Source organism: Fusarium graminearum, chromosome 1 (genome assembly GCF_000240135.3).
Source record: "Fusarium graminearum PH-1 chromosome 1, whole genome shotgun sequence".
NCBI lineage: Eukaryota > Fungi > Ascomycota > Sordariomycetes > Hypocreales > Nectriaceae > Fusarium > Fusarium graminearum.
Window position 1 is genome coordinate 8,775,347 of NC_026474.1, and position 12,468 is coordinate 8,787,814.

Sequence of the window (12,468 nt, forward strand, 5' to 3'; positions counted from 1 at the left end):
TATGATTTATGCAAATGTCGAATGGAGGATGGACTGACTTATCTTGATTACATGATGGCGAATTTCATTGATATTTGGGCGGGTTGGCGAATTGCTATATTTTTCATGTTGATTCAGAGACAATATCGCTCTTATAAGCACACACACATACAAACACACCAGCGGTTCTTTAATACATATATATTTCTTATGAGCCTTTACTTGCTGGCACTATGCTATCCCGTTGTACCCAAACTCCGCTTGAAACTCACTATTGCCGTCCTATGTGCATGTCCATCATATGAATCTTCAAGGCAAATACGCATTCCGTATATACTGCATAGCCCATTATATCTCACTTGCTACCGGCGACGATGGGGTAGTGCTGGGTGAATCCCCTACCATCTCCTTTGGTGCTGCACTCTCTACAGCCTCCTTCCAACCCTCACCAGCGGTATGTCGTACAAAGACTGTGTTGAGAGTATCTGCAAAGTACCTCTCGCGGCGGACAGTTCTCCTTTCACCTCCTTCCATAGCTGAGTATGCACTACGTGTGGTGCGCATTCTCTTCCGTGTACCGCCTTCGCTTAAAAGGTTACTCAGCTTGAGTCGCTCTTGCATCAGGTTGCTGTCAAACTCGACGATCCCGCGGACCCATGGCGCTATGTCCAAAACAATGAGGGTTGTGGTCCGGTCAAATACAGAGGGGTCAAGGTAACTGGCGTATACCGTCTTTTCGTTTACAGCAATGGGATCGAATGCATGTGCCAGGTCCATGCGGTTTAGAGGCGGGGTCTGAGGCTCAAATGAGTGTTCGAGAGATTGTATGACTCGTCTCTCCGTCAACGGTTCGAGAAGAGGACTAGTTGTTGTGTCGATTTTGAGTGATGTGTCGAGAAGCGTTTGTCTTGACAGTGACTTGAGAGTTAAGGAGAGATCGACACTCAGCGAGAAGTGTGCGATTTTGGGGTCTGCCTCGAGAAGTCGACGGCCAAGGATGAAATCGTCCCGCATCTTGGCTGGCATTTCGGGTAATCCGGGATCTATAGTTTCCTGGAGATTGATACCCAACGTGCCGCTCGATATCAAATCTGCATCGCCCATAGAATTGTAGAACTCATCTGTAGCCTCAAGGAACTCGAGTCTCTTGTTTTTCTCCGAGGCGTTATGCGACATACCATCTGCCCATGACTGTAGAATTAACGTGTTGTCCCAGTCGCCTATGTCCAGTGACCAAGAGTCCCATAATTGCTTCAATGCTTCTTCTTCAGACTTCATTGGGTCGGGGCAGGTGGATATCAGATCACGGCCGACCCAGCCCAAACCCTTGCAATAGGTCTCTTCGCTCAACACCCGTATCACATCTCCGTTCTCATCCAGGTCAGATCCTTTGGGCCATCGCAGGTAGAACCAATCGGACCCTCCCTTGCGATCCCCAACCCCAATCTGACACCAGTAGTTGAGCTCTGTTAGCGCAGCCCTAAGATCGTTTCTGCGAGACTTGTACAATGCTTCAACAGCTGTGCGCCGTAGTATGTGGCCCTCATTAGCTGCTGTAAGAAGGCACAGGTCAACGGCAAGATCGATAGGCGGAGGCGAGAAACGGAAGATGCCATGAAGGTTAAGGGTCTGGAGCGGCACCATTGTTTCGTCGTTGCAAGTCATGATAAATGGTCGTTTGGATTGTGCCATCATCCCCGTCAATGTTGCCCAAAATTGCTTGTCTTCTTCGTACAGAATATCCACCTCTTCCAATAGGATTAGTGATTGTTTCTGACTCTTAGTTGAGCTGGCTTTCGTCGTCTCGGTCGGTTTTTCTTCCAAGGGCTTCTTAGGGGGTGGCCGGGAAGTTATCTTCTTCTGGAAAAAGCTTGTCATCGTACCCTGTTTCCCAGCTTTCAAGTCGCGAGCCACCGCGTCCTCTTCTGTGGCCCCAGAAGCGTTCTGCGCCTGATGTTGTTGAACGAGATGATTGCGTGTCATATCACCAACCTTCTCGAGAATATCCTTGCCGCTTCGTCTGCTTCCCGGGTGAATTTCGAATATCTCGAATCCTAGTTCTTTGGCTATGGCGTAGACAGTCGCTGTCTTGCCACTTCCGTGAGGGCCACTGATGACCACAGAATTCGTCAGTCGTTCTTGGTCCTTTGTACCCTTTGTTACGTCGCCGTTTCGAACAACTGTCTTTTTCAGTAGACCTAAGCCAGCAGGTGCCCAATCGGCCTCATTTTCAGAAATCTCTTCCATTTCGTTTGCTTCCTCTTCGCTACTGACAATGAAATCACTTAGCTCGTCCTTCTTTCTCTTCTTTTTTGGTGCCGCTTTTGGCTTCGCCTTCTTCGCCATGGGGTTATCCTGGCCAGCCGAAATGACCGAATCAACCTTGAGTGCCTGCAGCCAGTCTTTGAGCAGAAGAGCTTGTTTTCCGCCTTGCAAGATCTCTAGTGCTGTAGCAGGAGCGTATTTCTGCGTCCAGGCTAGTGGTTCGCATGTCGACTTGTCATAGGCTGAGAGATTTGTCTCAAGCGACTGATATAGGCGGTTGATCGCGGGATGTGTAGTTTTTGAATGCTCGGCAATATCATCAATTAGCTGGTCATCGCCTTGACTGGTAGTTGACTTTAATGTCCGTAATTCTGAACGAATGCGTTTCTGAAGTTTTCGGCCACTTTCAAAGTGTCGGGAAGGTATGCGCAACTCCTCGGGGGCCGGTTCGAAATGGTCGTCGTTTTTAGGAAGGGAATCCTGAATCGCAGCAAAATCCATGGTGGCGCAGAACCGCTCCAGCACAGATTCTTCGGGAGTTATCGCCACAGCAGAACCCTTGGATTTTTTCTTCGTGCAATCGGCAGATAAGAATGTGGTTGGATCAAGTTGAACGTCAAATCCACGGACATGGGCCATTCCTTTAGCAGGCCATAGAGGTTGCATGGCACCGGGGACTTTCGCTACGCCTGTTTTGACTCCAAACCGCGGCGCCTGTTTGTTCACTACGAATGGGTTCCTAGCCTTTTTCGGAGACATTGGCGTGGACATGAACACCGTATGGCGTGATGAAGAAGGAGAGTGTTTGTCGACAGTACTATCCTCAACCTTCATGACCTGCTTTGTCTTTGCGGCAAAGAGCGGATGCGTAGTCTTGGAACCTGAAGCATTCTGAGTGTTCGAATTCTCCTTCACTTTCTTTCCTCGTTTCTTCGGCGGGGTTGGAGGAATTATAATGTTACCATCCATAATCTGAGAGATCTTGTCGCCTAGCTCTTTTCGACTGGCATCGTCATGTCCATATTTCATGCACACTATGCGTGAGGGAGCATATTTTGGTCTAGTTCTTGGCGGGGATCTTAGTGTACCAGTCCTTAGGTTTAATTTGAGCATCTTTCCCGTGTTCGTCTTGGTATCGGTATTGGGGAGGCTCGGAGGGTTGGTGACAGTCGAGGTTGAACTATCTTCGGGTTTGACAACGTCGTTGATCGATGAGTGTGTTGCCGTATCGGTAACAGTAGTCCCAAGAGGCTTAATTCCAAGGCTCTGCTCGATTGTCGCGTTGCCTGAAGCTGCAAGTCCCTCGCTCTGGCGCGCTCGCCGTTGCTTCTTCGGTCCAGACTCATTTTGTGGCAGCGTTGTCTCGGTCTTTCGTCGTTTCTTTCCGTTCTGTACTTCCGTTGCGATTTCAGCATCGTTGTGAGGGGATCCATTGCTCGCAGTCTTTGGAGATGGATCGGAGGGGACGACTATTTCGGAGGCAGGGCCTTTGGTAAAGAAAGGATGGACTTTTTTAACCTCTGGCCCCCTAGTGCCTTCTTGGGCCATCCTTTCGACCAAGACGGATCCCATAGATGCGCAAAAGACTGCTGGAGTATGCATGTGAGCATAAAATAGTAACGGTCACTGGAAGTTTAAGGGCCCAAGTACCTTGAGCTTCGAGTTAAACCACCATTTCACAAATGCAATTGTAAAGATTAGACAGGTGCGAAAAGCATAAAGCGAAGACGTGGCAGAGAGTTCAAGGGATGAATAAAGGGATTCAAATATGAGGCGGACTCTGTTTTGGTAAAAAGGAACCGAAAGCGTTACCCATGGATATTTGGATGTTAAAGAGGTTGGCTAAGGGTCGCCAGTTCGCGTTTAAAGTGGTCACCACTGAACGCGTCGTTCCACGCGCTAAAGTACGTGCCTCCAGTTGCCCAGGCTAGAAGTAGGTCGTCCTGTAGGTACGTCAGGGATAGTGGGTGGGTCCCCACCTTAGTCGGCATGTCCTTTCGCCCCACCATCGGAATTTGTTTCGGTCCGCTCTAACTTTTTTTTTTGTGAAGCTTCGTCTTATCGATCTCTGTAGGAAAATTGCAGGTCGAACTATTCGACTTACTGAATTGTATTTCTTGGAGCCCACGGTATAACTCAGCATTTCGATACCGCAGTCGCCATGGCTTCCGAGTACAGAATACATAAGCCTTCTGTGCTGGCGACTCTTCCTCGACCGTTGGATCATACTAAGGGTCGCACTGTTGCGCGAGAGGTCTACGGCTTGCGCGATGGCCAGAAGAAGAAGAAGAGAACAGAAGTGGTTGTTGGTGTTGATGGAGAAACAGCCAGCATCTACGATGTATGTTCAAGTTTGGAGTCGGTGTCCAATATCACTAACATTGTGTAGATTCCAGCATCGAGTCTGATTACTTCGTATCCTATCCCACCTCAAGAATCATTCACCTGCGCTCCTTACTCTGTTAGAATCCGACGATCGGGCACCAACGATGTTTCACGGTACACATATATCTCTACCCGCGATTCTACCGGCCAGAAGATCACACTCTTTAAGGACGTTGTTAGCCAGGATGGCAAGACTACCTCTACCACGATTGCCTCTCCTGTCCTCCTTGATAAGGACTCGTCTATCCAATACCTCGTTTGCGCTTCCAGTGTATCCGAAACTGCAAATGTTGGCGACGTGATCGCCGTAAGTCAAAACGGAGAGTTTGTTTCGCTATCCTCCGAAACTCTCGCGATCCAGTGGACTTCATCGAAATCAACCGTGCAAGACACCATCCCAACCCAGATCGAAAGCTTCGAAGTGGACTACATCACCTCAGGCACACTTGCTGAGTTCCGCGAAGGAATCTTCAAGGATAAGCCCGATGTTTTCAGCGCGCTTCCCAAGACACCCAATTCTGAGCCTGAATTGGTTGCACTTGTGTTGAGAACCCTAAGCCAAGGTCAGGAGAGACCACACTCAGTCGTTCTGGCTGTATCTTCAGGCGCTCCCTCAACTACCTTGGATATACAGAAGCTGTCGCCCCTAGAAATCGCCCCCATAGGCACCCCCTCGCCTCGTGGCACCGATAAATCTACTTACGAAGTTGACGTGCAAGCAGCCTTGTTGATGCGGTTGCGAGAGGGCTCCCTGAGCATCTACGACTTGACCACGCCTGTCCCAAAGTTGAAGTCGGTGGTGCAGACAGAGAATGCGATCTCGTTTGCTCGCTTGTCCCGACCTTTCGTCTTATCCTGTTCATCCGAGTCTATCAGCCTTTACAACCACCAGTACCGCTCGATTCATGCTAGTGCACCCCTTGATTTGTCGGAGGTATTTTCCGAAGGAGAGAAGCCACAATCATGCCAATTCATCAGTTACCTGAGAAGCCAGGAATTGATGGTCGCTCTCGTAGATAATGCGCTTGTGTCAATCCAGATTGAGCCCCCTAAGACCCATGGCAAACGACGGAAACAGGGTCTTCTGATCGACTCTATCGGTCGCGGAACTGCAACTGAGATCCCTGCGAAGAAGGCCAAAACAGACAAGCTCGCAGCGGAGTTCTCCAAGTACGTTCCTGGCTCAATGACTGACAAGTACATGACCAAACTGCGCAAAGAACTCGAGATGGCCGATGAACATCTCTCAAAGGGCGACCTCGGCGAATGGGAACAGTTGCTTCGCAGCCGCTTCCATGTCGGTCTTCGATCTGTTGCAGACGGCAAAGAAGACAAGGACTCTCTTGAGCTTCCTGAATGGGAGTGGCTTACGGGAGGATCGTCATACGCTGTCGTTGACAGGCGTTGGGTTCTGTATGCCATCGGGCGCACCTTTTCTCTCTCTATGAGCGAAGCCCCCGAGTCACGACTAAAGCTGCAACTCATTCTACCCGACACAAATGTTACATCCTACCTCGTTGTTGCAGGACACCTGACCCTTTCAAACTTGAAAGCTGCTTTCCGAGACGAGCTTGATGTGGAAGCTCTAGACAACAAAGCTCTCGTTGAGGATCTCTTGGCCAGCTTGGCTGATGCTGACCCATCAACGACGTTGATGCTGAACTACCTCCAGGCCACACCACTTGGCGAGCTAGAGTTGCTACTTGCCATCCGAGCTTTGATGGTCAGCCTCGATCTCATCATTGATTCCAAGAAGCCAGCCAGCAGCAAGCTTTTGACCAACGAGGCACACGATGGGGCTGAAAACTACGACATGGACCTTGACGATCTCGAACGGGACATTGCCATTACTGAGTACTACCTCGGAGACGACAGCAGTAGCCGTTCACGAGGACTCACATTGGCTTTCGCTAAACTCTGGCGTCTACCAGCACTGACTACTATCAAGGCAATGCGGACTACGCTCAAGACGCATGATATTTTGTCACTCATCCACACACTCCGAGTGGAACTTGTCCGAGGAGCGTGGACATCACTGTATCTCGACTCAAGCAGTTTTGATCTTGACGGCAGCGACCCGCCCCCGGATGGCGTGATCGCATTGATCTCAGACCTCCTTGGCCGGTGCATTGACGCTGTTGGCGCCGGAGGATGGTTGTTCAATGATAACATTTCAGGCGACAATTCTGATGCTGGCGATCTACTGACGTCGTTGCATAACGAGGTGGGCGTTGCCCTTGAAGGTATCGAAGAGGTTGTGACTATCAACGGGTACCTTCGCGAGGCAGTCCGATATGGACAAGCTGCCCAGAAGGGCGGCGTGGGCCGACCCAAATGGAACACAAGCAAACCAGTCTCTATGCAACTGGAGGGTCTGGAGTCTCGACTGCTCCCACTGGGACTCAAGACGAAGCAGCTTCCTACCAAGAGCAAGGTGGTGTCGGGCGGTGAAGTGGTGCAGCGCAGCACGCGAGAGACTGGACACCTGATCAGTCAGAAGGTGGAGGCATACTCGCTGGAAAAGTTGGCAATCTAGAACTCGGAGAAAAGAGAGATTTCCCATAAGGCAGCCAGAAGATCTACGCTACTCAGGCTCTCGCCTGTCAGCACGTTGCTGGCCTGCGACAGCACATGGCATGCGGCTGAAAGTCGTAGCATTTGATTTGGTACCAATGGGACTAGTCATCAGGCTTGGCAATCAAGGTGATTGGAGGAATGGAGGCGAACCGACGCCCAGCAGTGGTAGTGAAGATTCAAAAGGACGTAGGGCGGTATCAAGATCGAGAGAGATCGGCTACACACGGCGCATGCGAGAGAAAGAAGAGGGGGGGGGGGCGCGGGCGTGTTAATCAAAATCACATGCCGATGGGCATTTGGTTTATCAGACAAAGATGCCGTTTGTTTACAGCGATAATGTCAACTCATCAAGGAGGAATCGGTAGTTAGGCTTGGCAAGTCATCATCAAATGTTATGCTATGTTACAGTAGAAAAATAGAGGCGTTTCAAAAGAAAGGACGGTCTGGTGCGTCACAGTTAACTGTACGACTGCACTTGCAAGGGACTTCTTTTCTGCGTGACATGCAATACGATTTTAATTCGTTGGAACACAGAAACAAAAGGCAGCCGCATAGTTGATACACCGACTCATACAAAGTCTCGGAACATTGCGACGAGCCACGCAGCCAGACGACCTATCACGGTACACCGAATAAAGATGCAGTGGCGAGAAGGCAATCTGCCCACTATTCAGACCTGTGATGCGGCTACGCGATGAATAGGTATCATCAAAGGTAGGTAGCCAAGCCTACCCTGGCAGTAGTGAGTATCTACCCAGGTAAACATGCGTGGCAATCTTTCCATACCTCTGTGCATGCTAACCTAGGGAATCATCTATTGGTCTCATCGCATAGTGACGTATTTGTACTTATGAATGAGTCACTCGTTGAATCCCGAAAGCTTAGACTGTATATACCTGTAATCGATGGCAGAGCCTCAATGACAACACAAAAAGTATAACAATGAATCGGGGCGGAGGAGGAGTGTTGAATTGCTGCCTATTACGCTACTCGAGACTGTGTTTAATACCACCTATGTTTTTACGAGCACAGCCTATCTGATGGTCAAAGCTGTCGTGGAAGACTTGCCGGCATGCAAGTGTTTGTAGCTAATGCACGAAGCCGAGCTTCCACACAAAACAAAGAGGCTTGGTCTTTGGGTTCAAGGGCAGTGGAGGGGAGAACATGCAAGCAAGGATGCTGTACATGACATACCCTAGGTACGTACATGGAACAGAAGAAGAGATGGAAAGTGATCGTGACAGCGCAGAGTGCCCTGCATTGTAGATCAGTTTCGGTTTGCTCGGCCTGGTGTACGATGTAGTATAAAGGCACGGGAGTGGGCACAGTACTAGAAATGGGTAGATGCCAGAGTTAAAGGAAACAAGTGAAAAGAGATGTTTTTGTTAGGAATTGACTAGAGGCAAATGAGGAGCCCATTGCGAAAGTTAACTCCAGTAGTCATATTCTAGAAGACGACCAAGAGGATGACAAATGGAGTACCAGCGAAGCGAGTTAAGCCGAGCCAAGTCAAGACTCTACCTGTGCACTAGTAACACGAGGCCGAGCACGAGCGGGAGGGGAGAAGAGGAGACAAGCGATAATGTCGAGGAAACCAAGTATTCGTTTCCCTTGTTTTCCCCAAGAGGCTGGTTCTCGATCTGTGAGTGAGCAACGGCAACGCAATCAACCAAGCTGTGCCTTAAACTGGCAGCTGGTGATGAAATGATAGACAGGAGTATAGACAAGATGAAACGCTCGAATACCCCCTTCTCCGGATAAAGGACCCTGTAACTAATCGTTTGGTCCCTAGATTAGACTAAAAGTCGTCATCCTGATCTTGATCTTTTTTCTCTTTCTGACAAGGGACGCCTTTTCTTGATGCCGCTAAATTAAAGAATGCCCCACGCAGCGCCCCGTTGCCGGGCGGGTGGCGCAGCGAGAAGCTAAGAGACGAAGTGGAATACGCCAGAACGAAACGGTTTTCTTTCGTATTGCTGAACTTTGTACGCGAAGACCAATCAATTCAGACCCGGAGGAAGGAGTTAAAGTACAGAGAGACACAAAGTAAAAGACGACGATCATGAGCAATTGCAGCAAGTATCGAATTCCAGTTGCGAACCATGTAGCATATCCCTGACAGGGCTGTAGAAGGTATAAGCGATGATGTAAGGCTGCTAGTTTACAGCGGCTACCTACGTCACTAGACCCAGGACCCAAGACAAAGACAAGGAACCCAACGTTTCCCCACAGGTACTGAGTTCGTCCCCGGAAATAGGACATACAGCAATGGATAGAAGAACCCTGTGCTTTTTCTTTTCTTTTCTCTTTTTGCCCGGCGATGTTCTTCTTTTCGAGACAGACTAGGCATGGGATCTGAGGCACGAGAAAGTGAAATCATCATCACACGAGTAAATGCGTCGAGTGACATGTACAAGCAACAATTGTCCGCCCACTGTCATGTACTCTCCAATATAAGCATGCCCGAGTGTGGTATGGTATGGTATGGTATGGTATGGTATTGTGACCCTCCGGGCACCGATGGAACACTTTAACCACATGCCCTGAGAAGGTACAGTCCCGGCAGTACCTACCAACCACGTTCTACCCAAATAAAATTTACACACCCACTTCCTTCCATCCATCTCGTTCTTTCCTTTGCCTCGTCCGCGTGCCTGTTCCATCCCATGCGTCTTCGTACCTCCCCAACCTTTGACTGGACTGCTCTTGATAATCAGATCCCTCTCTTCTACCCGCCCAACCCTTCCACTTTTCTTACCCTTCTCTTGTCATAAACAGGCCTTAAATATTTATTTACGATCTCCCCACTTGGCACCCAACGTATAATATCAACGTTCGTTCTATAGAAACGAATAGCAGCAAAGTCACTAGTTTATACCAATCTTGCCTATAAACGAATACTTACAAGAAACAACCACTCGCATCGCTCCTATAAGCTATACTATAACCAACTTATACATCCAGCTTAACACCGGCATCGAAGCTCTTCTGAGCCTAAAAACACGAGCCATGAGCGGCGGCTCAACCGTCCAATATATCGATGCTGTCGATGCCCTTGCTCGAAATCTTTATCTCCGCGCCAAACAGTCAGGGCTTCCATTTACTGATGTCGCTGATGCTGTTCGCAACCTTCATCGAATCCTACGACATGTGCGTATCGAAGCTGCTGACCAAGACTCCCTCTTGAACAACGCCGATGCTTCATCTACGTCACTTTACGCCCGAAAACTCTCAACTCACGTTGAAAGCTGCGGTTTCGCTCTAGCTGAACTCGAGACGCTCCTGTGCAGATATGGAGACGGCCGTGCTATCATGGCCGAGGACGAACGCCTACGCGATAACAAGCTATTTGAAATGAAACAGAAACTTGACGATGAACAACATGGCCTTGACTTGTTTCTCGACGCCGTTCAGCTGCATGCCGAGAACAGACCCACCAGAGTTATCGAAGGCCAAGAGGGTCTAGAGAGAATCAAGGATGTTGTTGACGAAATCGCCACCAAACTGTTCCGAAACCGAAATGAGGGTAGCTTTACCGAAGATGATGATGGTTTGTGGCGCGAGTTCAAGATCGAACTCGAGGATCGAGGATTTTCACCTCAAGTGCTACGTAAACACAAGGTACGAGGAGTTGTTGACCATGATTGTTTGTAGACCGTTACGATTAACACGGCATCAGGATGTTCTACGAGCATACATTCGTGAGCTCGAGTCCGTTCAGAACCAGAACGGCGGAAACTACCCTTCTGTCCGAGGTCTCCTAGAACAAGAAGCACGATCCCAGCCTTCTTCGCCAGGAGAAGACAACCGTAGCCCTTACGAGAAGTATCCTCCTGTTATCCTTACTGGTGGTCGACGCAGATTAAACAGTGACCCCTCTAGAGACTTTGTATCACAATCGCCGAAAGATGGCGACAGTGAGTCTGACTACTCGATGGCACTCGTATCAACCCAGGACCTGCTCAGTATGGACAAACTCAACTCTCGAATGACGAACTTGAATGTTCAGCCCAACGACCAGTACAGCCTGGCTCCTGAGCCCAGGCAGCTTCCACCCAACAGTCTGCCAGGTGCTCCAGAGATGTCCAGTTCGCCAACTGCTCATCACTACGGGGCCTCTCCACGCTCTATGCCCCCTATGCCCCATCATTTGAATAGCGGACCACCATCATATGGTAGCAGCCCACGTAGCAGTGCTCCTCGGCTAGCTCCAGACCGATGGGGCAATGAGATTCCACCTGATGCTCAATGGACTCGAATCAGACGAGAGCGTGTCAGCCCCGAGGTGCTTGAACGGGCTGGTGTGCGATATGAGGCACGTCCTGATTACGTTGCAGTCTTGGGTATTTTGACTCGAGATCAGATTGAGGAGTATGCCCGTCAAAGTGCGGCATGCCGTGCTGCGCGCTTGGCACGTGGTCCACCACCTCGCAGGCATGATCACTACCCTGAGCGTAGGGATTCGAAGAGTAGTCGAGAGGATGACGACGATGACAGTGGGGTCTTTGAAGAAAGCGACGTCACAGACGATGAAGATGACAAGTCTTCGGAAAAGGGTACAAAGAGCTACCCAGTAATTGTCAATCCCCCCACAAAGAGCAAGACGTCCCCTTCCAGCACTACTCTCCCAAAGCCAATCCTGAAGAACAAGAACGAAAACCGCGTTCATTTCGACCCGGAGCCTTACGAGGTAGACAGCCGAAGTCCTCGCTCTTATAGAGATGACAGACACCGTGATCGCAATCACGACCACCGTGATGATCATCGCGATCGCCGAAGAACGAGCCCGTCTAGGTCAACTCGTCGCTCACGAAGGTATTCTGATGGTGGGGATCGTCACTCACGCAGCGACAAACACGGTGATTACTACTACGATGGCGGCAAGCGCTATCATCGTGAAAGAGATCGTGACCGTGACCGTGACCGTGATCGTGAACGTGATCGTGACAGAGAAAGAGATAGGGACAGAGACCGCGAGCGAGACCGTGATCGTGATAGAAGAAGTACAAGGAGGGAAGATCGTCCCCAAGGGAGAAAGAAATGGGGTGAAGCTCTTGGTGCAGTTGGCATTGGAGGTGCAGCCGTGAGTCTTTTGAGCGTCCTCGCCGAAGCCGCGTCATGATTTAGGCGGGCCGGTTCCGTCACATCACTTATACCGTTTCTTTGCCGTTTCTTTCTTGAATTAATCGTTTGAGTGTCCTTTCACTGGAAATATGTAACAAAATAAGCTCCAAAACGGAATGGATTACGGAACAGGATGGG

The 12,468-nt window shown here is 49.7% G+C and overlaps 3 protein-coding genes across 3 annotated transcripts; 2 read left to right on the forward strand and 1 right to left on the reverse strand.

Moving 5' to 3' along the window:
* Nucleotides 1-327: 327 nt before the first annotated feature.
* Nucleotides 328-3,816, reverse strand: FGSG_02732 (uncharacterized protein; the record flags this gene model as incomplete). The annotated part of the gene is made up of 1 exon (XM_011320392.1): nt 328-3,816. One exon carries the CDS (start codon nt 3,814-3,816, stop codon nt 328-330), a length of 3,489 nt encoding a protein of 1,162 aa, XP_011318694.1.
* A 589-nt stretch (nt 3,817-4,405) lies between these two features.
* Nucleotides 4,406-7,165, forward strand: FGSG_02733 (uncharacterized protein; the record flags this gene model as incomplete). Its single annotated transcript, XM_011320393.1, has 2 exons — nt 4,406-4,595; nt 4,641-7,165. 2 exons carry the CDS (start codon nt 4,406-4,408, stop codon nt 7,163-7,165), a joined length of 2,715 nt encoding a protein of 904 aa, XP_011318695.1.
* A 2,500-nt stretch (nt 7,166-9,665) lies between these two features.
* On the forward strand, nt 9,666-12,328 carry FGSG_02734 (uncharacterized protein; the record flags this gene model as incomplete). Its single annotated transcript, XM_011320394.1, has 3 exons — nt 9,666-9,683; nt 10,171-10,827; nt 10,886-12,328. 3 exons carry the CDS (start codon nt 9,666-9,668, stop codon nt 12,326-12,328), a joined length of 2,118 nt encoding a protein of 705 aa, XP_011318696.1.
* Between the last annotated feature and the right edge of the window lie 140 nt (nt 12,329-12,468).